This window comes from Perognathus longimembris, chromosome 15, assembly GCF_023159225.1.
Source record: "Perognathus longimembris pacificus isolate PPM17 chromosome 15, ASM2315922v1, whole genome shotgun sequence".
NCBI classification, from domain to species: Eukaryota; Metazoa; Chordata; class Mammalia; order Rodentia; family Heteromyidae; genus Perognathus; species Perognathus longimembris.
The window spans coordinates 7532613-7557738 of NC_063175.1; the positions used below are offsets into that span (position 1 = coordinate 7532613).

Consider the following 25126-nt stretch of genomic DNA (forward strand, 5'->3'; position numbering starts at 1 on the left):
TGGGATTTGGATTACGTAAACCCTCTTCTTAAATTAATTCCTGAGCACTCTACCAAGCACTTTGTTTTTGTTTTTTGGTAGTGGGGGCTTACCTGAGGCACACCTCTTCAGCCCAAACAGGAAATGGATAGTGAACATAGTGCTTTCTCAAATGTTCAGGTTTTTCTGCTAGAGTGCCGTACACACTGAAGTCATAAATGGCATATTGTAAATGGTAGAAGAGAGATATCAAAAGGAAACATGTCAAATGCTGAGGTGTAGGCCTTCAAACACCAAAAAAGGTCTGACTTACGTTTCTCACTTGGCATGAGAAACGAAGCTGTACTAATAGAAATGAAATAAGATATGAGCTGGATGGCTCATCATCAGGTAAGAGCAAAGATAATCAGCAGTCAGATACAGCAAATGACAGAGCTTCCATGGGCTACAGACCAAGCCCTAGGCTTTTAAACCACTATACCCTTACAAAGGAGGTAGCTATTTTCACCTGATACAAACACATCTACATTCATTCATTCATTCATATTTATTTTATTATCTTTAAGTTGTTGTACAAAGGGGTTTCAATCCAACACATCAGTCCATAAGTACAATGTATCCTTTTAAAATTATCTTTGATTATATAAAGGGTTTCAATTCAACAATTCAGTTTATCAGTACAATTTATCTTGATCAATGTCAACTCTTCCCATTGCCTTCCATCTACTTTGTGTGTGTGTGTGTGTGTGTGTGTGTGTGTGTGTGTGTGTGTGTGTGTGTGTGTGTGCTACTGGGGCTTGGACTCAGAGCCTGGTTACTGTCCCTGTTTGTGTTTTTGTTGTTGTTGTTGTTATTGTTGTTGTTCAAGGCTTGAGCTCTAGTACTTGAGCCACAGCTCTACCTCTGGTTTTTTGTAGTTAATTGGAGATAATTGTCTCATGGACTTTTATGCCTAGATAGGCTTTGAATAGAGATCCTCAGATGTCAGTCTTTTGAATAGCTTAGCTAGGATAACAGATGTGTAACACTACTTCCATCTATTTTTGATTCAATTTTCCATAAATACTTTTGCATAAAGAGTTCTGTAGTTGGCTGTAGGTATAAATATGATTTGTTGACTATCAATATTTCTAATTTCAAATTCTGGTGTTTCCTGTATATATGTTGTTATGTATGTATATATGTGTATGTTTGTGTGTATGTGTGAAACCATGGTACATAAAAGTATCAAAATGATATGTTCTTAGGATATAGATCAACTATCTCTGAACCTGCAAGCTGAAGAAAATGTAACTGTATGTAGCTATTTAAATGAGGCAATATTCTTGAAAGACTCTCTCTCAAGGTAAAGGGATTCCTCTCCTCCTTGACACAAGTCTGCTTGATTATATCAGCTGTAACATGTATCATATAGATTGCACAAAATTAATACATGATTTACATATACTTGAAATATTAGTCTGTTAAAGGATACTCATATAGTACTCCCTTCCTTCCTTCCTTCCTTCCTTCCTTTTTTTGGCCAGTCCTGGGCCTTGGACTCCGGGCCTGAGCACTGTCCCTGGCTTCTTCCCGCTCAAGGCTAGCACTCTGCCACTTGAGCCACAGCGCCGCTTCTGGCCGTTTTCTGTATATGTGGTGCTGGGGAATCGAACCTAGGGCCTCGTGTATCCGAGGCAGGCACTCTTGCCCCTAGGCTATATCCCCAGCCCTTTCTTTCTTTTTTTGATGTGGAATTTGTGGGGCTTGAACTCAGCCTGGGCGCTGTCCCTGAGCCTCTTTGTGCTCAAGGCTAGCTCGCTATCACTTGAGCCACAGAGCCACTTCCAGTTTTTTCAGTTTATGTGGTACTGAGGAATGGAACCCAAGGCTTCATGCATGCAAGGCAAGCACTCTACCGCTGAGCCACCTTCCCACTTTATTTCTATAGAATAGTCTCCACACTAGTATGTAGTTGGAGAGGTAGTTACTGCCTATTTGATTTGTAGCACTGAGGATTGTACCCAGACCTGTGTATGCTAAGTATGTTCTCACTCAAAGCTATGCTTCCTCCACTCATAATAATAATAAAAGAACTTCCTTTTCTAGTACTGAGGCTTGAATTCAGGTCCTCATGCTCTCATTTGCCTTGTTTGTTTATGGCTGGCATTTGACTCCTTGAGCCATACTCTAGTCCATCTTTTTTTTTTTTCTGGTTAATTGGAATAGGATACTACAGACATCTCTGCCTGGCTTTAAACCACAATCCTCTAGAGCTCGGCCTTTTGAGTACCTAGAAATATAGGCATGAGCCACTGGCATCCAACAAGTAAGAAGTTTTGGCATGAATTTACATGGATAAATGAAATATTTTTGAGGCATTTCACATAATATTGTGATGGGCAACATTATACACTGTAGAAGAACACACATTTTGGTAGGACAGAATTTGATTTGAATATCATCCCTGCTTGTTTATGGTTCTTGATAGATTATTTAAATTTTATAAGCCTCACTTTCCTAGTTATGGTCGAAGTATAATGACCTTCAGTGTGTGTGGATCAAAGGAAAATGCATTGGGAATATTGTAGTGTCTCAGTCTGTTGAGACTCTATTACGATTTGTGGGAGACGGTCAAAAAGGAACCAGCTAATAGCTGAACACCATCTCCCTAAGAAGGCCCTTCCGAAATGCTTTTCAAGAGATGTCACAGGTGTTAAATGACAAAGGACCCAAGAACAAATCCTTTCATGAAAGGAGATGACGCAAAGTAATCTATTTTCTTTTTTATCAGAAAGCACCTGCACTGTTGTCCTAAAAGAGCACCTGGTAAGGCTTCGTCCCTGGAATTCACTTACACATATTGTTGGGCTACAGGCTGAGGAAGTGGAGTTCTAAGTGCATAGTTGAGAACCTCTACATGGAACTCTGACCGTTCCTTTTTTCCCTGTACCTTCTGATCCTCTGTTAACAGCATCCATTTCTCATGGGAGTCACTTCATATTGGTCAACATGTAAGCTTTGCAAGTGATGTATTGGGAAAAAGTTTCAATCAAACCAGATAAAACTGTTCCTTGTGTTTTTGTTAAACATTGTAGATCTTTTGCAAGTTTTATCTGTCATAGTCTTGCTCTGCATGGGATCTTTTTGCAGAGTTTTGGATCATTTTTTCATGATGGTGAAACCATCTTGCACAATCTTCTCTACCATGTATGGTAAAGAAGCATTTTTCAGGTACAAACCACAGTGGTAAACTGCATGGAATACAGCTAACTGCAGGTTAATTAGGACTTTTTACAACATAAATTGTCAAATATTTGGTGATTATCACAGAGTTAATCCTTCGATGAATGTTTGTCCTAATTGTTGCTCCTCTTCCCTGCCCTGTTGGACTCAGAGTCATCAGGGAGGAGAGATCTGGCCTGTCCTGAATTACTATCCTTAGGTTTAGACCTAGACTTCCTGCCATTTGAAGAGAAATCTTTTCTTCTCACATTCACCTTCTTGCTTTATTGTACCGGTAACAAGAAATAGCTGTTTTCTGTGATTCTTTTTCTACTTCTGTTCTCTCCTGCTCCCATGTTTCAGTTGCTCCTGAAGCCAGTGAATCACCAGTTGATTTCGCGGTGTTCTTTCTAATCAAAATCTCACCTTGGCCAGCTTTCTCACTGTAGACAATGGTTCTGAGTTTACTTAGAGTCCAGAAAGGCAGAGTATTTAAAAATCACTTTGTAAAGAGAAAAACACATAAGTTGCCTGGGAATCTCCTTGCCTGGGCCTTGCAATAAAAGGGACCTGGGGGGCAGGGGCAGTGACTAATGTGCGATAGAGTCATCAAATGAGGGACTATCGGCTCACTGGAGCTTCCTTGTTAAAACAAATTTCTCAGATGTGTCAAAGTGCCCTGGGAGAAGATTCAGAGTAGATTCCAGCTGGGCCCTGCTCTAAATTCTTTGTGCAGGGAGAATACAAAGGAGCTAGCACTTGAGGGGTGGGGAGAGGCTAAACCAAGATTTGCCCTTTACCAGGCTGACAGCTTTGCTGGTAAATGAGGAGTTGAGGGAATTGGAATGGCTTGATCTTCCCCAGCTTCTTCATGTCTAGTTTCAATCTTTGTTCCATGCACAGCTGCCTCGGTTTCTTTGCTGCACTTGCCTTCAGTGCTCTCATTTTATCAAGAAGCTGTGTAAGGCCCCAGTGAATGACAGCCTGCATACATTTACTGCCTAGAGACTGTTTTAAAATGGAATAGGTAACTGTTTTATATTTGAAATTCCAGGGAATCTTAGGAGACATTCATTGGCCACATGGAAAGACACATTGATAATTCTTGACCTACATGTCTTCTTAGAGCTTGTGTGCATTTTTGAGTCTCTAGGGGAAACATATGGTGGGTTTGGGTTCCCCACTGGCATCTGGGCATGAATGTAGGCTTCTGCAATGCATGTGTTTAGTTCAGTATTGCTGAAGTGCACTTGGGAAATACTGGAATGCGCCATCTGAAAAATAGCACCTACCTTGATTCTATAAGTTCCTTGCCTGTAGCCTTTATTGAATTGCTTCCTGCCTTTCAGATGACCTGGGGAATTTGATGTGACAATGATGTATGACTCTCTTCCTCCAACAAGAAAATGAGTCTAAAACAGCTGTCCCTGTACTGTGCATTTGTGCTTAAAAAAGATAAACAATCTGTTTTAAGAAACCAATGGAGACACCTGAGGCTGTTGCTCCACTGGTGACTTACAGCTGCATCCAGGAGGTTGAACAGTTTGTATTAGGGCCTTTTTATGCTCAAGGACCGTATTTTGTTTATTCATTTTTTAAAAAACTTGCCACATTTCTAAATTTCATTTTCAGCTTATACTTATTATTTGATATTCAAGGATGAGCACCTTTTCTGTTGCTTACATTCTCACACCTCTAGGTGGGCTGCTGTTGCTTGCTTATTAGAACTGTCCCTAACAACTTTTTCTTCTTTTTCCTTTCAATGATGTTTACTTCTGTTGTCACATTTAGTGTCACAATACATTTTATGAAGTAAGGGATTTCTTCATATTTACATACATGTATATAATTTACTTTGATCATATTCACCACTTTACTGTCTAGCCCCTCATCTCCACCTTCCACCGGTCAGTACGATCTTGGTATTTTGTAGTTCTTTCCCCTGTGTAAGAAAACATACATGTTGGTAGAACTGGCTTCATTCACTTAATATGACCATCTTCAGTCTATCCATCTTTCAGCAAATGACATAATTTCATTCTTTTTAATGTCACAGTCTCTTGTATATAAACTACATATTCTTTGTTCTTCTGTGGAAAACCATGTATGCCAGTTTCTTAACCAGGCAATTGTAAATAGAAATATTATAAACACGGGTATGTGGGGTTCTATGTGGCAAGGTAAGTTGCTAAGTTTAATTTTTGTAGGTATATACCCAGAAGTGATATAGATGGACTATGTGATGGACTATTTTCAGTTTTTTTTTCAATACTGGGTTTTGAACTTAGGAACTCAAACTTGCTATGCTGATGTTCTACTACTTGAATGACTCCTTTAGTTTTGTTTTTGTTTTGCCAGTCCTGGCGCTTGGACTCAGGGCCTGAGCACTATCCCTGGCTTCTTTATGCTCAAGGCTAGCACTCTGCCACTTAAGCCACAGCGCCTCTTCTGGCCTTTTCTATGTGTGTGGTGCTGAGGAATTGAACCCAAGGTTTCATGTATACAAGGCAAACACTCTTGCCACTAGGCCATATTCCCAGCCTCTTTGTTGGTTTTTTAAAATATAGAATCTTGCAAACTTTTTGCCAAGGCTAGCCTTGAACTTTAGTCCCTCTGCTTTCAGCCTCCCAAATAGCTAGGATTGCAAGTATTAGCAGCAGCAACCTCTTTTTAATGCCTACATATTGATTTCCACCAGTAGTGAATAATAAGAATTTTGTTTTGCTTTCATTTGTTGTAGCATTCTTTGTTGTTTTCTTGATGATAGCCATTCTGGCTGGGTTGAGGTAAATTCTTGACATTGTTTTGATTTGAGTTTCTCTGATTTGTAAAGATGTTGACTGTTTTTATTTCCACCATGTATTTAAATCTTCTCTTTATTTTTACTAACTTTATAGATTTTTGTCAATTTTATTTATTCTTTACAAGAGCCAAGTCTTTGTTTCAGTCATCCTTTATTTTAATTCTTTTAGTTTCTAGTTAATTAATTTCATTTCTCATAGCTATTGCTTCTTTCCTTCATGTAACTTTGAGACTGACTTGTGCTTGTTCTCTTTAGATCTTGAGATGCATCTTTAAGTTATTTACTTGGTATATCTTAGTTTTTTTAAAAATATATACACTTACAACTATAAGCTTCCCTCTTCAATACGTTTTATTGTATCCCATAGGTTTTGGATGTTGTATTTTCATTTACTTCTGGGAATATTTTTATCCCCCACCCCGTTTTTTGATGTGGCATACTGATTAATCAGAAGTATATAATTTAGTGTTTTATATGCTTTCTGTAGTTTATCTTTGTGTTATTTTAATTTTGTTGTATTAGTTACAACTTGATTAATTTCCTAAAATATCTATTTTGGAAAAAGCATCCTGTGCTGTTAGGTTATTGGAAGTGTATCTCAGTGGTATAGAAATAGCCTAGCATGAGTGAGGCCTCAGAATAGATCCTCAGCATTCACATAGATAGGTAGGTAGGTAGGTAGGTGGAGATGCAAATGACAGAGCAGTGATAATAACTCACTTGTTTTCTTGTCAGTTTGATGCCTTTAAGTTTACAAAATTAGGTTGTCACCTTGTATTTTGATACTGTATCAAAATAAGTAAACGTTTGAATATTTTGCTCTTGATCCTTTCTTGCTGTTAATTTATAGTGAGAACACTGAATTAATATGAACTCCATGAATTATAAAGACCAACTGTATTTTAAACTATTTTATGATAGATGGTATCATTATCACCAACACATACACAAGTGCCCCAGAGAACTCATGAGCAGCCCTAAAGTTCCCCCAGAGAACTCATGAAGGGCCTATAGCCCACAAATAGGGCAGTATCCAAGCACTTATCCCTTCCAGCCTCGGACTACAAACAAGCTCTTTCCATGGCATCATGTCCTCATGAGAGACACTGGAATCATACTGGCTGGGTTCAAATCGCAGCTCTACCACTATTGCTCATAGATAAATCTTGCTTGGCAAACTTCTAATACCAATAAATAAGCCTAAAATGGAACTGTTGAATGAGTGTATGGATGAATGAAGTCCTATACCTTGTTTTTAAATCAGGACCTTTATATCTATGGTTTTCTCTTTTCTAAGGAGAGGACTATGATGAGACAGAATTTGTTCAGGGAGGTATGACCATAGATTCATGAGGTTTTCTGAGATAAGTATCTGTGTTGTATACCCTGAGGTTGAGTTCTGGGCCCAACAATGATGTTACTCTATGATTCTTCATTGTGGTTTTTGTAGGAGGAGAGAGGTCACTCACTATCATCTAATTCTTTCTCAAAGAAGACATGAAATTACTTTATTTTCCCAACCAAATATCCTGAATACCTGCTCCTGATTTCTTAATGGGACATATTTTTGCTTTAGTTTTTAATACTACAGAATCTAATTCTATGTGTGTTTCTATTTTGTTTGAGTCATTTGACAAAAGCAATAGAAAATTTTTGAAAATTGGTAAGACTACCCTTGTTTTTCATTTATATCAAACCCACAGAGGATTTTATAGATAATCTGCAGGAAGACAGACACCTACACTTTAATACCCTGTGTTCTAGAGAAATTACAAATGACTTCCACCTACATATTTTCCTTGGCAAGCATTTGCTGTGGTGAGAAAATCCCTTTCCTGTGCTCCTATATACAAGGGAAGTGATAGCATGGAAAGCTAATTTTGCTCTTCACTGAAGCAGAGAGGATCAGGATGCTGCAGTGTTCAACTTCTTCCCTTCCCCCTTTGGCAGGAACCTGAGAAGAGCTTCCTGTCTTCCTGTGGCAGGCCGGCTTTCAGGAATGGTTTAAGAGCAAGTGATAGCCCAGTCAGTGGATTAGCCACTTGTTTCCTATCTCACAGAAAGCGGCTTTGCCCCAAATCTCCAAAGGTTAAGAGGGTACAGCAGTTCCCTCCTGAGATCTTATTAGGTGAGAGAGAGAATGAATGTTGATTCTCTCTATACCATATTTCTTTACATCTCAGGGAGCAAACCCATTTATATAAAATGTCATACTATACACAAATATGTGCAGCTTCCTTTATATTTTGAGCTATGACTGGATTATTTATAATTCATAAAATAACATAAATGCTTTGTAAATCATCATTATACTCTATCAGTTAGGGAATAATGACAACAAAAATGTTTATACATACTCAGTGCAGAGTTGGTTATTTTTCAAATACCTGCCATCCACAGTGGATTGAATTCATAGATACGGAATGGGAAAAGTGGCACAGGTTCCGTTGTCACTATGTTTTTTTCAATTCATGACCTTGAATATGTATATTTCCTCATGAAAATGCCTTATGTAATTTATGCATTCAATTCATTAACATTAAACCATGCCCAACAAGACTATACCCCATGCCTGAATGAAACTTATGTGACCCATATGTTTTCTTGTTAGGGCACAGCATAGTTCCTGCATTTAAAAGTGAATACTACACAGTAATTAAGCAATGCCATTGGGACTATTTCAACCTGCAGAATCCCTAATGAAAAGCATAGAAAATGAGGAGATGTAGGACTGAGTATACCATGATTGGGGTCCATTTTTACCACATGAAAGCTGAGACAAGGAGACAGGCATTGCCTTTCTAACCTCAGCTAGGAGCAAGTACATCAAGTAATTCACATGTTTGGTTTCTTTGTGCATGCCCACAAATGACCATAAAAACTTTGGTAAGACATATGATTTGAGGTGACACAGGGAGTAGGAAAATTCACAAATATACAATCCATGCTTAATGGGACCAGCCATATTCTCTGTTAAGCCAAGGTGTTCTAAAATTACATACTGGGCCATGGTAAAATTATTCCAAAATAAGAACAACTCTGTGTTTCTATCCTACTTATCCAGAACTATTTACAAAGAAAAACATAATGTCTGGCTAAAAGAAGTTATTTACCCCCCCAAAGTGTGTTTATTTTGTTAAAAAGCAAATGAAAATATTTAACCCAAATCTTGCTAATACCAAGCAAGGAATATGCTAAAAAAAAAAAAAAAAAAGAAATCTGAGGCCATATTTTAATACTAAGGTATTTACAAATCCTGTTTTTTTTCTTTTTATGGAAGACTTAAATTTTAAGTGAATTGATTTTGTTTTATTTTACATACTGTTTTATTGTCAAAATAGTTTCTCTAGCTTTATTTTGGCAAGTTGTATAAATAATATGTATTGTTTTTCTAAATGGTAATTATACTACAAACCTTATGGCATTTAAAATACCTTGTGTAGTGTTTCACACTAATGATAAATCACTGGTCAGGCCAAAGGCAGAATTGTCTTGCTGTCAATATTGGAATATGAGCTTCATGTGTGGATTGCCAAGCAGATTGTATTTGGCTTTTACAAAATAGTGCTTTTGACATGTGCTTTCTTACTAATCAAAATAATGACAATGTGTTGGAGAGTCAACCATGATACAAGAGACTAGATCATAAATATTTCAGGCTGTTAGGCCAGACATCTCTGTGGCAACTAGTCACCTCTGAGGCTGTCTGAAAACAAATGAAACCAAAGCATAAACCAAAGAACATGGTTGTGTTCCAATAAAACTTTATTCATGGACATTGATATTTGCATTTTGTATAGTTTTTAGGATCCCCAGTCTCTTGTTTTTTCTCCTTCCATTCTAAAGTATAAAAACCATCCTTAGGCTGTGATGTGTACAAAAACTAGGATAGATTTGGTCCAAGGCAGTACTTTGCCAATTCTCCTCCTAAAATTTGTGTTGTTAAAATTATATGATACATCTTTTCCTTGCAGCTACATTCCTAAGTGGAATACATTATCACCTGTCTCTGATATAAGTCTGGAAGTAAACATTTTGGGGCATCTTACCTATGTGTTTAAAGGAAATACATGGATCTTTGCATCTACATGTATTTTACATGTATGTTTACATGCATATGTATGTACATGCAAATGTACAGATAAGTGTATGCTGGGTATAATCTTGTATACAACTTAGGACAGTTTGATAACAGAGATAGTCCACATTTGGAGGTGAAGTAGACCTAGGATTATATCCAAATTTAATAATTTGCTTGACCTCAGAAAAATAATTTAACCTTTCTGAGTTCACTGATTATATCTAAAAAGGAGTTAATGTGACCTACCTCATGTTGGTTGGCTATGGCACTGTAAATAATGCATTCAGCAGATCCCTGGGATATAGAAGTAACCATACAAATAAATGTGCGTTGAATTGCTGAACTGCTTTAGAAAAAAGACCTGGGTTGTGTCCCTTAATAAACCCAAGCCTTACTTCTAATAGAAGATTTTGATAAGTTCTGTTTTATTTGGTAACAGCAAGAAGGCCATATTTGCACGTCAGTGGCTTGCACTATTCTGTTTTCTTTTTCCAGCAGTACCACTGATGTTTTTGCATTTTCTCTGACCTCAATCTTTGTAGACCTGGCTGCCAGCATTTTCAGACTTCCTCTGGCATGTTATACTTTGTGGGGGCAATACTGGTACTTTCAGTAGACAAATCCCTTACTTGACAAAACAGACGTGGGCTAATCTTTTTTCTTTTTCTTGTTATGGAAGCTTTCCTTTGATGGGCATTGGCTAGAAAGGAATGCAAAGTGGAAAACTCAATAGCTAACAAGAGTTTTTGACAATGAAACTTGAAATGGTGTTCTAAATCTGTTCTTAAGAGACCTATTAAGATGGGCCTTGTATTTTTTTAGAGGTACTGGGAATTGAACTCATAGCCTCACTGTTGCTACGCAGGTGTTCTATTACTTGAGTCATGCCTCCAGTCCCTTTTTCTATAGGCAATTTTCAAAGAAGGACTTTTCTTTATGCCTAGGCCAGAGTGGGCTGTGATCCTTCAGCTTGTGCTTTTCCATTTGCTGGGAATAACAGTTTGTGCCCCTAGGACCAACCACTGAATGAGATTGAATCTGGTGTATTTTTTTATGTTCAAGCTGGCACCGAAACACAGTCCCCTCTATCATGTTTCCGAAATATAGCTAGGATTATGGGCTTGAGCCATCAAGCATACCACTTCACTCAGATCAAAAGCCATGTTTATAGCCGGAGGGTCAGTGATGTCAGGTATCTAAGACTAGTGACGTCAGATGCCTCCCCCTCAGCTGAGGTTGTTTGTACAAGAGCAACTTGCAGGTCTTTGCAGAGACTACTAAGTTTCTCTTTCCAATTTTTGCAGGTTACAGCTATTTTACAAAGCCCTAGGTCTCTTGGATGCATTTTTCTATCCTATTCTTGAAATTCATCTCAGTGTGTGAGTGCATGTGTGGGTATGCACATGCACACACACATGCACATGCATGTGTCCTGATACTAGAGCTTGAACTCATGGCCTTGTACTCTCATCTAGCTTTTCTGCTCAAGGCTGGTGCTCTATCACCTGAGCCACACCTCAGGTTATCTTAAATTTATTTGCCCTTGCTGGCTCCGAACTACAGTGCTCAGATCGCAGCCTCCTGAGGAGCTAGCATTACAGGTGTGAGCCACAGGTGCTTTATGAAATTCATTTTTATGCCTTCATTGTCCTTTTTTAGTAGACATAGAAAAATTGGACTTATTGCAGGACTATCAAGGCATCTGTTTCTTTTGTATCATCAGTGAAAACAAAAAATATTAAACTTGAACAGGACAAAGTTCATCATGTCTATTTTTCTATGGAGCCTCTTCTCACTTTAGTGTGTTATGTTTTATTTTTGGAGTGTTGTAGCACAGTGTTGTGTAGTCTAGAAAGAGTTTATGCCCCTTATAAATGACTCTAATGCTCTTCCTTCCACATACCTTCCCTTACCCTAGTTTCCCCTATGTTGAGTAGGTGAGTCCTTTAGTCAGTTGCTGTCTGACATACCCTCTACTCTTTAGTCTCCCGGTTGCCAATATTGAGAGTCTTATCTGTCTCTGTAGCCTGGAACCTGGAACACCAGGTAGTAATCACTCTATTAATAATAGTTGAAAACACAAAGGAAGCAAGGAGTGCAATTATGCCTCTTCTGGGAGATACCTAGTAAAAATCTGAGAAAATAAGTGAGTAATATAAATTTTTCTTAATTTTTCAGGTGATTTTTGAAGTGGTTACGTCTGGACATCAAGGGTACCTTGCAATTGATGAAGTGAAGGTGTTAGGACATCCATGTAGTAAGTGCTCTCTTCTGCTAAATATTTGTGTGATATTTGGGTTGCCATCTTTTACATGGTAGATTGAAAGAAGGGATCAAAACTCAGGGATATGACATCTTACCAAGCATTTCATAACAAATCCCTGAGCATTCGTTTGCCAATCCAAAAGATGCTATAAAAATTGATGCGTCATTTGCATGTGACCTGTACACATTATCCTATATACTTTAAGTCTCTTTAGATTAATTATATTATCAAGTGCAATACGAACAGTATGTAAATGGTTAAAAAGGGAGAGGAGAAAAAAAGGAAAAGTATCAGTGTGAGCTCAGTTTTTTTTCTTGGATATCTTCTATCTATGGTTCATTCAGGCTGCAGATATTGAGCCCATGATTATGTAGTGTCTATAGTTTCCTTCTACTTATTTCTACATTTTAAAGGCCAATACATTGTACCCTTTTGCAGTGATGAACTACCTTATATTTCTTTTAAAAATTATTTTATTGTCAAGGTAATGTACAAAGGGGTGACAGTTACATATGTAAGTTATTGAGTACATTTCTTGTCATAGTTGTTACTCCCATCCCTCATTTTTCTCCCACTTTTTCTTCCCCTCAATCCCCTCCCCAGATTGTACAGTTCATTTCCAACATAATCTTGTTAGTATTGTTGTTGCATTGGATCTCCCTTTGTTCTTTGTCTCACCAGTTTGTTTTTAATCTTCCCTTCCCTAATTCAAATAAATGTATTCCCAATACCCAGGGTACCAAAATGAAATATACTAACAACAGGGGATAAACCATAAGGGAAAAAAAAAAACTAAAGAAAAAGAAATAACTTTACATAGTACATTTAAAACATCAGCAACAAAGAAAAACCTCTTGTTTCCACATCTGGGAGTTCATTTCACTTAACATCATCTTATATGATAATATATACATATCTATCTATTATGATCATCTGCTAGGACTATCCTAGACATATACTAATTATTACCAATGAGGAAAACCATGGAACCTATGTTTCTTTGGGTCTGGCATACTTCACTTAATATGATTTTTTTCCCCCCAAGTCTTTCCATTTCCTTACTAATGGGGCAATGTCATTCTTTCTGGTGTAAGCATAGAATTCCATTGTGTATATATACTACATTTGCTTGATCCATTCATCTACTGAGGAGCATCTGGGTTGGTTCTGTATCTTAGCTATGGTAAATAATGCTGCAGTGAATGTGGTTGTGCTGGTAGCTTTAGTGTGGGCTTGTTTGTGATTATTTGGGTAAATGCCCAGAAATAGGATTACTGGGCCATAGGGGGAGCTCTGTTTGGTCTTTTGAGGAACATCCTTACTGCTTTCCATAGTGGAAAAACCACAGATTGGGAAAAGATCATCTTCACTTGCCAAACAACAGACAAGGGCCTCATATCTAAATTATACTTAGAATGCAAAACATTTAAATACTCCAAAAACAAATTCTCAGAGAAACAAGTTCCCCATTAATAAGTGGGCTAAAGACTTAAAGAGAGACTACTCTGAAGAGGAAATAAGAATGGCCAATAGCCACATGAAGAAATACTCAACATCTCTGTCCATAAAAGAAATGCAAATAAAAACAACATTCAGATTCCACCTCACCCCAGTTTAGAATGTTCATTATCAAGAAACCTAATAACAATACATGTTGGCAGGAATGTTGCCAAAAGGAAACACTACTATGTTGTTGGTGGGAGTTTAAACTTCTTCAACCACTCTGGAAAGCAGTATGGAGGTTCATCAAAAGACTAAACATAGAGGGCTGGGGATATAGCCTAGTGGCAAGAGTGCCTGCCTCGGATACACGAGGCCCTAGGTTCGATTCCCCAGCACCACATATACAGAAAACGGCCAGAAGCGGCGCTGTGGCTCAAGTGGCAGAGTGCTAGCCTTGAGCGGGAAGAAGCCAGGGACAGTGCTCAGGCCCTGAGTCCAAGCCCCAGGACTGGCCAAAAAAATAAATAAATAAATAAATAAAAGACTAAACATAGAGTTCCTCTATGACCCTGAAACCCCACTTCTGGGCATTTAGCCAAAGTATCACAAACAAGGCCATAATAAAGCTAGCAGCACAATCATGTTCATTGCAGCATTATTTACCATAGCTAAAACATGGAACCAACCCAGATGCCCCTCAGGAGATGAATGGATCAAGAAAATCTGGTATATATACATAATGGAATTCTATGCTCCCATGAGAAAGAATGACATTTTCCCATTTGTAAAGAAACAGACTTGGAAAAAAATCATACTAAGTGAAGTGGACCAGACCCAAAGAAACATAGATTGCATGGTTTCCCTCGTGGGTAATAATTAGTATATGTCTGGGATAGTCCTAGCAGATAGAGTGTCATAATAGCTCAATAGCTATGTACATATGATCATATACGATAATGCTAAGTGAAATGAATTCCAAGATATGGAAACAGGAGGTTTTCATTGTTGTTATTTTTAATGTACTATGTGAAATTATTTCTTTTTTCTTTTCGTGGTTTATCCTCTGTTAGTGTATTTGATTTTGGTACACTAGGTTTTGTATATATATATATATTTATATGAATTAGGGAAGGGAAGGGGAACATCAAACTGGTGAGACAAAGGATAGAGGGTGAACCAATGCAACAGTGATGCTCTTAAGACAATATGTTGGAAATTAACTGTACAACTTGGTGGTGGGAGAGGGAAGGTGGGAGAAAAACGAGGGAGGGGCTAACAAGTTTGAGCAGAAATCTATTCACTACCTTACGAATGTAACTGTGTCCCCTTGGTACACCATGTCAACAATAATGTTAAACTGAAAAGAAAAAGAAATCTAATAACAGCTGCTGGCCGGGATGTGGCCAAAATGGAACAATACGACACTGTTGGTGGGAGTGTAAACTTGTTCTACCTTATTTTCCGTTAGGAGCAGTTAGTTACCATCCCTCATTTTTTCTATATTAAAAGTATTCCTATGCATAGCCTCCTTTGTCCTCTGTATGGTAATGACTAGGGTCCTATATAATTTATTATGACCATTTTTATTCATTTATTTTAGTTATTCTGTTTATTAGATTTATAGGCACATTCTAGTTACCACCAATGAGGGAAACTATGCAGCATATGTTTCTTTGGCTCTGGCTTACTTTGCTTAATATTTTCCCAAGTCTTTCCCTTTCCTTACAAATGGTATACTATCATTCTTTCTGATAGATTAGTAGAATTCCACTATATATATACATATTATATATAATATATATATTATCTGTATATATAAAATCACATTTTCTTGATCCATTCTTCCACTGAGGGTCAAAGGCTCAATACTTATGGACAGATGATCATACAAAATAACATTCTAGGGCTGGGAATATGGCCTAGTGGCAAGAGTGCTTGCCTCGTATACTTGAGGCCCTGGGTTCAATTCCTCAGCACCACATACACAGAAAATGGCCAGAAGTGGCGCTGTGGCTCAAGTGGCAGAGTGCTAGCCTTGAGCAAAAAAGAAGCCAGGGACAGTGCTCAGGCCCTGAGTTCATGGCCTAGGACTGGCAAAAAAAAAAAAAAAATAACATTCTATCAATTTAATTCAAAGAAAAGGAAACAGGAGACTTTTTTACTTGCCATTGCTGCTGTTTTTGTTTTCTTTTCCTTTTGTCTTGTTTGTTAGTTTTTATTTGGGAGGGTAAGTGAGGGCACACAAAAGGTGGAACAAGGACGAATAAATACAACAGTGATACTTACTAGACACTGTAGAAAATGAAGTGGATATCTTATGGGTGGGCACAGGAGGGAAAGATTGTGAGAGAGTGATGGAAGAGGAGACATGATTCAAAATGAATTTTACTGATTGTACCTGAGTCATGTAAGTATAACCCCTCTGTATATCAAATATACAAATACAGTAAAATATATTGTTGTGGGGAATATCTGTACCTGTGTGTCTTGGTGCCATATGGAGAGTTTGGGTGGAGTATCCCCCCCGCCCCCCACCACAGACACACTTCCTAGAAGTAAGTTCTCAAATGTGGGCAAGATACATTTTTTATTTTACTAGATGCCGCCAAGTTGCTATGAAAAGTGTGCGCAGCAGTATATTATTCCCACCAGTGGTGCGTGGAAGTTAAATTTCCCCTATATCTTTGCCCAAAATTGATATCAGACTTTAAGGATTGGGCCACCTGAGCACTGGCAGCCTGCCTTGTTTTTAGAATGCCTGGTGATAGGTGCCACTGAGTTCATGAGTTTCATGGACCTAGTGGCCCCTACACAAAACTGTTCATGTGAGAACAATTGTTTACAGTATTTGGAGTGTAAAACATTTGCAGGAACCTCTCAGTGTTTTTTTTTTCTCTTTTTGAATGGAGTGTATTTAGATAGACTGTTATGTCCAACTCTTGTAGTTATGGAGAAGAACTGTGTGATTCTTACCTGAGGTAGTGTTCACATGCAGCTGTCTAACTCTACGATAGGGTTTTTGCTCTCTCTCTCTCTCTCATATCTGTGTTCAACACTCTCAAGTTCACCAAGCATGCAGGTGAACATGTAAAAATCATCTCCTTCATTACTAAGAAGCCATGGCTTTTGTCACTTCTCAGGTTTGCTTTTTCTTCCATGTCAGAAGACTGGAGAATTCCAGAATTTCTTCTCCCCTTTATATACTGAAAAGGCAGGAAACTAAAACCAACAATGCTGCATTTAATTGAAGTGGCAGGGCAAATTTAGGAAGCTGAATATAATTATCCGAATTGAAACTTGGCCAAATGCGCACAGTAATAATAGCCTGTAGCTCAGAAAAACGCCCCAGGATCTACTGTGCACGAATATTCATGGTCTCTGATTCGTTGCTTATGAGGAAATAAAGAAGCACAAGGCAGCCATATTGCACCATTACGAAGTGCTAAGTGATGTGGTGACACATGTCCCTTTGCCTCCCAGTCCCTTAGAAGAAACATGCCCCAAGCTCTTTGACTTGGTATGGTACATTGGCTGGAGCCAGGGCTTCGCCAGCCTGTGTCCTGAGTTCCTTTCTTCAACACCTGGCCTCGGGACAACACAGGAGCTTCCCTGGTCAAGGCCTTTTCATGCCATTGAATTCCAGGCATGGTGATCAGCGAACATGTAAAGACAAATGCTTACTTACCCTTCTGTTAGTAGGTTCTGGAAATATGGTAGCTGCAGCTGGGCATTTCTGAGGAATGCATTCCCACTGCCCATGGCCACAGACATGGTGTTGATGGGCCTCCATAGAGAATCCCTTGCTAATGCCCAAGTTCTTTCGTAAACTTCTGGCAGGAGGCATAGCGCTGCAAAGCCAGCCTACACTGAGGTGATGTAGGTTTCAGCAGCCTATTGATCTATAAACTTTAAGTGATTTTGTGTATAGCCCTTCTGCAGCTTTTTTTTCTTGAGTCTCTTAAGTTTACGGGGAAAATATGCAAATAAAGATTTTATGTGTTATGATATTACTTTGATCTTAAAAATGGAATGTAATAACTTATGAGATTTCTATCAAGTATTCTAAATAATAAATTGTGAAATTTTGATATTCACTAGATTTAGATCCCAAGGGAACAATAAACATTTCATGTCCAATACTATGATTTTCAAATGAATGCAGGGTTGTTGAATCCTGTTTACTTCTGTGTAGAGGCTCCTGTTTGGATTCATATAGGTTTATGAGTAGACATTACAACCATTCTTTGAGTAGTAGCAAGTATGCAGTTGTTCATAAAATTGATTTTAACGTAGTGACAATAAGATGCAGGGTCAGCTGGAAATGTGGAGATGGCTGTGCAGAATCAGCAGCTCTCTGGGTTAAGACCACATCTAAAAATGTAGATAAATCCTGCATTTGATATTCACACACTAGTCCATGTTTGACTTTGGTCAATAATCTTAGAGAAAGTGAAGAAGCACATTGTCAGCTTCCTATGGTTGAGGTAATTTGTTAGGAAATGTACATCCATAGGCCCCTCTCTCTCTCTCTCTCTCTCTCTCTCTCTCTCTCTCTCTCGTGTATCAGAGTACTACCACATGATACAGATTGGTCTTGTACTGGTCTTGTATTCCTTTATCTACTTTCCAAGTGTTGAGATGAAAGATATTTGCTGACAACTTTTCGAGCCTCTGTAGACATTTCTATTATTAACTTGCAGTACCAGCAGATAATTTTACATCCTTTAAATCACACAAATTTAGCAAGTTTAATGTCATATGAATTATACATCATATGTTACCCATTAACGTGTATAATTCAGGGATGTTTATATGTTCACAGAGTTATGTAACACGGCACCTACAGTATGAAATCTTTCTCCCGAAAACAGTGTTCCTCATTTTCCCCACTTTCAGCCTTCAGCAGTCATTGATCTACTTTCTGTCTATAATATGTTCTACACATATAATTGTTTTAAGGTCAGTCCTATGGATTGTTTTGATTTGTGTAGGGCATTAGAAAGTGGTACATCATTCTTTTTGCATGTGTATCTGGTTTTCTTAGCATTGTTTGTGGTTACACTTATTATTATTTTTTCTTTTTTTTAATTTTTATTGTCTAACTGATATACAGAGTGGTTACAGTTTCATATGTTAGACATTGGATAGATTTCTTGTAGTTTGTTACCTCCTCCCTCATTCCCCCCTCCCCCTCCCCCTTTCCCTTCCCCCCCATGAGTTGTTCAGTAGATTTACATTAAACAGTTTTGCAAGTATTGCTTTTGTAATAATTTGTCTGTTTTTACCCTGTGTCTCTCGATTTTGGTATTCCCTTTCACTTTCCTAGTTCTAATACCTGTATACATGGTTTCCAATGTACTCAGATAAGATAGAGAGATAGTGCAGGTACAACCACAGGAAGGGGATACAAGAGGATCATCAACAATAGAAGCTACGGTTTCACAGCATATGTTGAAAGTAATTACAACAGTGATATAACAGTCATTTCCATAACATGGAGTTCATTTCACTTAGCATCATCTTTTGTGTTCATAAGGGTACAGCTATTGGGCTCTTGTGATCCTCTGCTGTGACTAGACTAAACCTGATTTCTAAAATTGAAATTAAATTCTAAAAGTAAAAAAATGAAAACAGATGTATTAATATTTTTGTTTGGTAATCATGTCAGTAAGAACTCTGGGTTTATTCTGTATGATTCATGCACAACTATGCTAACAAATGATATCAAGGTTCTTTAGTCACCTGCTTGTTATAGTGAATACCATGTCTTCCATCCTATATAATTTATAAATGTCATTCATATATTTGAGTAACTTAAAAGCAAAGATTGTGTCAGCCTGAAGACAAGTTTTGTATTGTTTTGAAAGTGCTTGATACCCTTTAACAAAGAATGCAGTCATAAAATTCAATGCATATCTTTTTTTTTGAAATGTGCATAATTAAACCAGAGTATTAATGGATAAAATGTAGAACAATGATACACTTTAAATACAATGATAGTACAATGACACAATACATATAGTAAATATTATTTGCTATTTTAGATATAAACTCTTACTGCTTTCTTCATATTAAAAATAATATAGAAGCCCATACAGTTGTGAAATTCAGCAGTGGAGATTGCATCAGTGAGAAAGTGAATGTAACGAGCTTCCTTGCTTTTTTTTTTTTCTTTTTTTCCTCAAATTTTTATTATCAAACTGATGTACAGAGAGGTTACAGTATCATACGTTGGGCATTGGTTACACTTATTTTTAATAGCATATATTAGTTGTACCAAGGATTACTGTTGTGGTATTTCCAAACTTGCATATATGATATCATGAACATTTACGTCCTCGATTATAGTTTCTTACTCTGCCTCCACCCTTTTTAAAACAATTACAAGTTACCTTGTGCTATTTTCATATACATACATAATATATTCAGCCATATTCACCCTAACTCATTCTCTCTGTTATACTCCCCACTCCCAATATTACTTGTTCTTCATCAGAACCGGTTTTACATTTCTGACTGACTGTTCTAACCCACTGAATTTCATGAACACTATTCTGGACCCTGAATTCCATTTAAATTGATCTATATATTTTTTCTTATGCTAATACCATACTGTTTTGATTAGTTATTTTACAGTTAAGTTTTGTGTGTAGGGGAGGGTTTTTTTAATTGCTTATGGGGCTTGAACTCAGGGTCTGGCCGCTGTTGCTGACCTTTTTTGCCTAAGGATGGCACTCTACAACTGAGCCACAGCTCCACTTACGGTTTTTTGATGGTTAACTGGAGATGAGAGACTCATCAACTTTCCTGCTTGGGCAGATTCCAAACTGCAGTCTTCAAATCTCATCTTCCTGAGTATCTAGGATTATAGGTATGAGCCACCAGCAGCTGCCCTTTATAGTAAAATTTGAAATTAGGATCTATGTAGCCTCCCAATTTTCTCTCTTAAAAAAAGTTATTGCTTTGTTAGAGCACCAGCTATGGGAAAGCCAGCTGAGTTAGAGTTTAAGGCCCTAAATCCAAGTGCATATACCAGTACCAATGTATATATATATATATATATATATATATATATATATATATGTACATACACAGATGCATATTTATGTGCCACATATATATATATATACACACACACACACTATTCTCAATTCCTTTTATTTTCAGATGTATTAAAACATAAGATCTATCAATTCCAACTAAAAGAAATTAGGTGGTAAAGTAATTGGAATTGCACTGAATCTGTAGGTTCTTTCAAGTGAATGATTATTGCCATCCTAATACTATTAGGTTGCTGATTTATGAACATGAGATATCTTTTCCTTTTATTGAGGTCTTTTCAATTTTCTTCCTAAGTTTTTATAGTAGTACAAATGTTATTCTTACTTTGTAGAATTTATTCCTCTGTATTTTGTTATGATGTTATTATAAATGTGATCATTCAGTTTCAGATTTGGATTTTTTTTACCATTGTACATATATGCAATTAATTTTGTTCATTGCTCATTATATCTCATGACATGCTGAACATGCTTATTGATTCTATTTTTTGTGTGAATTCCTAAGAATTTTCTTTTACAATATCACATCAACTTCAAGTAGAGTACACAGTCTATTGTTACCCAATATGGTGCCTCTTTTCCTTCCTTCTTATTCCTGTGAACCTCCTACAATGTTGATTAGATGTAGAAAGTCCTTTACCTTGTTCCTGGTCATAGGAAAATATCTATTCATCTCTCAGTATGATGTTGACTGTTTTTTGTGAATGCTTGTTTTCAAGAAGAAAATTCTTTTATTTCTACCGTGTTGTGTTTTTATTATGAAAAGCTATTTTTGTTTTAGCAAGTGCCTTTTTCTTTGTCTATCATATTATTATTGTTACTATTCTATATTTTACTGGTACAGTGTGTTGTATCAATTGATTATCTTTTTTATTTTAAACTAATCTCGCAGTCCTAAGATTAATTTTGTTGGTTGTGATGCATATAATCTTCTCTTATGTTACCATACCAAACATTGGATAGAAAGTTATTTGCATATATGGCATATGGAATACTGTAATCTAAATAATTTGGAACTATTTGCTTTAATTTCCTGACAGTTTATAAAATAATAGCATAATAAAAATGATACAGAACTCCTTTAATTTTTCCATTAATTTATCTGTATTGCTATACATTGACTACTTATTTTTAAATTTAGATTTTTATGAAGACTTATGGCATGCAGATGAAATGACCTTAGTAAAGCACCAATTAGAATTGTTTCGTAACTATCTCCTACTGAAAAACACATCCAGGTGCTCTTTCATTGAGAAGTATCCAGGACTCATGTTAAAAATTTGTTTCATTTTCATGTTAGAGAACTTAATCTGGATTTTTCATCAAAGAAATTAGTCTTAAGATACATATGTAGTTTTTCATATACCTTATGAAGCTTGTTTTTCTTGGATAAGAATGTCATATGTATTTCCACTTGAGTAGTTATTTCATTAAATACTATTTTTAACTTCCAAGCAAAACAAAAACAATTTGATCCTGAAATACATTGAAATCGAGATTTTTCTGGTTTGATTGCAGAGTGGCGTGGGTCTTTGGGGGCCTGCAGTCTCACTCATATGGCATGGAGAAAAGTAATAACATTTTCCCTGTAGGGTAAACACACACTTAGTTTTTTTTAAGGTACATAAAGAATTTGAACCATACTCAGCATATTCTAAGAATGTAGTAAATATTCATATTATTATTTCTTAATATTATTTTCAGCTTGAGAATTCTTAATGTTAAAACTCCAAATCTGAAATGCTCCTAAGTTTGAAAACTTTAGAGCCCAGACACAGGAAAATTTCATAACTGACCTCATGTGACAAGTCACAGCCAAAACACAGGCCCATTAAAGATCGTATAACACTACCTCTAGTCAGTGTCTGTGAGGTACATATGAAATATAAATCAGCTTCTAGGTTATATTTGAATCCCTAAGGTATCTCAGTATGCATATACAAATACTCCAAAAACTAAAAATATCTAAGACTGGAAACACTGTTGGATGTACACGTGCAGGAGAACAGACAGTCAACCCTCTTTATTATACACTGCATTTTGATAAACACACTGGAATAAGTTGTGAATACTAAAACCTCAGTAGATAAAATGAGGGTTTAGATGGGATAAATTACTGTGTCTACTTTAAAATTTAGAACATGTTTGCAAAATACATTGTTCATCAAGGTTACATTAGGCAGTATTGGCTCTTTTTGGTAGCCTGTGCCAATAGAGAATCGCCAACTCTTAATTCTGTCACTTATGCATGCTTTGAGCTCGTTTCAACCTATGACATAAGGAAAATAAAAGAGGTTAGGAGCTGCTTATCTGTTACATCATTTAAGATCACTGATCTCTGATCTTGTTGCCAATATTTGGATGCAGGCTTTGAAGAATCAATAATGACACATCTTCAAAAAGGATTTCTTAGTGCTAATTTCTTATTTGAGTGTGGAAGTTAATATCAAATCAATTAATGCCTAGAAACTTACATCTTTATGAAAGCAACAGAAGGTGTCAGAAGAGAGAGAATAGAAAAGCTATACCAGAGCCTGTTTGTTATTCATGGAAGATACTTAGTTTGCAGGGCTCCTGCAGAGTTTAGAAGAAAACTGGCAGAGCATTTTGAAAGGGTATCCAGGAGACAAATGGGCCTATAAATTTGGAGAGAGAAATAATGTTTCTTTTTGAATATGAGATAGATTGAAAATTTCCATTCTAAAGGTGCTATACCTGGAGTTGCAATTAAAGTAGCTTGGTAAGGTTCAGGGCTTATAGCTCAGCAGGAGATCTAAACTTTCCTAGTTGCAGAGCCCTTTTTCTTGGGCTCTTTTCCAGTTTCCAGTGTTAGGTCAGTTATTTTAAACAGTGCAGATCATTTTGGGGGGCTAAGTACCAGGCACCGGTGCTACCTTGCCTGTGTCATCTTATGTTAGTCTTTATGCCACCCTTTTAAAATGGGTACTTTAAAAACAACCCTATTTTACAAATGAAATAAATTCCACTAAGGCATGGGTTTAGGAATATTTGTATGCATTCTGCAGTTATAAAGAAGGTGAGTATTGATTCTTGAACACAAATGTACTGAAACTCAAGTCATAAAATTGTATCCACCTTAAAGCACTTGCCAGCTGAAAATGGTTCCAGGATTTATAGCTCCAGACAGGGAGAATTCAGGCTTCTTAAAACTTTGGAAAATTATATAAGCCTTGATAGTTGTCGAAAAACTTTCATACAGCATTATAGTAGAATGTTTGATACCTCTGTTCTTGGAAGAAACTAATCTTGGAAATACAATTCTACTGTCTCTTGGTCTTATTCATCTTGGTAGATGATTGATTGTTTACTATTCAGGTCAATTATCTTCTATTTGAAATAGATACTTACAAAAATGCTTAAACTGGATAGTTTTGAAAGTCTTCATCTGGTTTCCATTGGAGGCCTGGCTTTGTTGTGCTATTTTTTTGGGGGGGAGGGGGTTTAGAAGTCTCTTTCTCAACTAAGCAGTGCTATTTGCTAAACAGAAGGCAGTGGGTTCCAAGAGAGGGCTTCCCCAAACCTAACTGAACAGAATCACAAAGTCTATTGGGCCTTAAGCTCATTGTGCAAGTAATATGCACCAACAGTCTTTCAGAAGGCCACTTGATGGGCAAAATAATTTTAAACAGAAGTGGTAACTTTGTTTTGTGCAACATGTATTTATTTATGGAAGAGCGAGGCATATATAGAAAGGCTCATGTCACATAATTGTGTCTTGGGCCTCAAATGTGCAAAAAATCTGAAACGTAACAGCCCCTGCTGACATATTAGACAAAAGTGATGATTGAGCTCCTACCACATATATTTCTTTGGGAGGTAATGATTGCTTAAAACATTGCCATTAAGAAAGGAGCCTCCCCAACCCAGTATCCTATAGAAGAGCAGACTGATTCTCAGATATTTTATTAAGAACTTGCGGTGGGGATGGGAGGGAAAACTGGGTGAGAGTAAAGGAAAAAGTGACATTGTTCAAAAAGAAATATATGGGGGCTGGGGATATGGCCTAGTGGCAAGAGCGCTTGCCTTGCATACATGAAGCCCTGGGTTCGATTCCCCAGTACCACATATACAGAAAATGGCCAGAAGTGGTGTTGTGACTCAAGTGGCAGAGTGCTAGCCTTGAGCAAAAAGAAGCCAGGGACAGTGCTCAGGCCCTGAGTCCAAGGCCCAGGACTGGCAAAAAAAAAAAAAAAAAAAAGAAATATATGCTCTTATGTAACTATAACCCCTCCGTACATCATGTTACAGTAACTATAAAAAAGAAGAAG

The 25126-nt window shown here is 37.1% G+C and overlaps 1 protein-coding gene across 7 annotated transcripts in view; it reads left to right on the plus strand.

Moving 5' to 3' along the window:
- Positions 1-25126, plus strand: part of Ptprm (protein tyrosine phosphatase receptor type M) — a 767348-nt gene that overhangs the window by 277292 nt on the left and 464930 nt on the right. For all 7 annotated transcript variants that reach the window (XM_048363182.1, XM_048363174.1, XM_048363176.1 and 4 more), the window contains exon 4: positions 12246-12324. In XM_048363182.1, coding sequence (XP_048219139.1) covers positions 12246-12324 — 79 coding nt within the window. The remainder of the gene's footprint in view (positions 1-12245; positions 12325-25126) is intronic.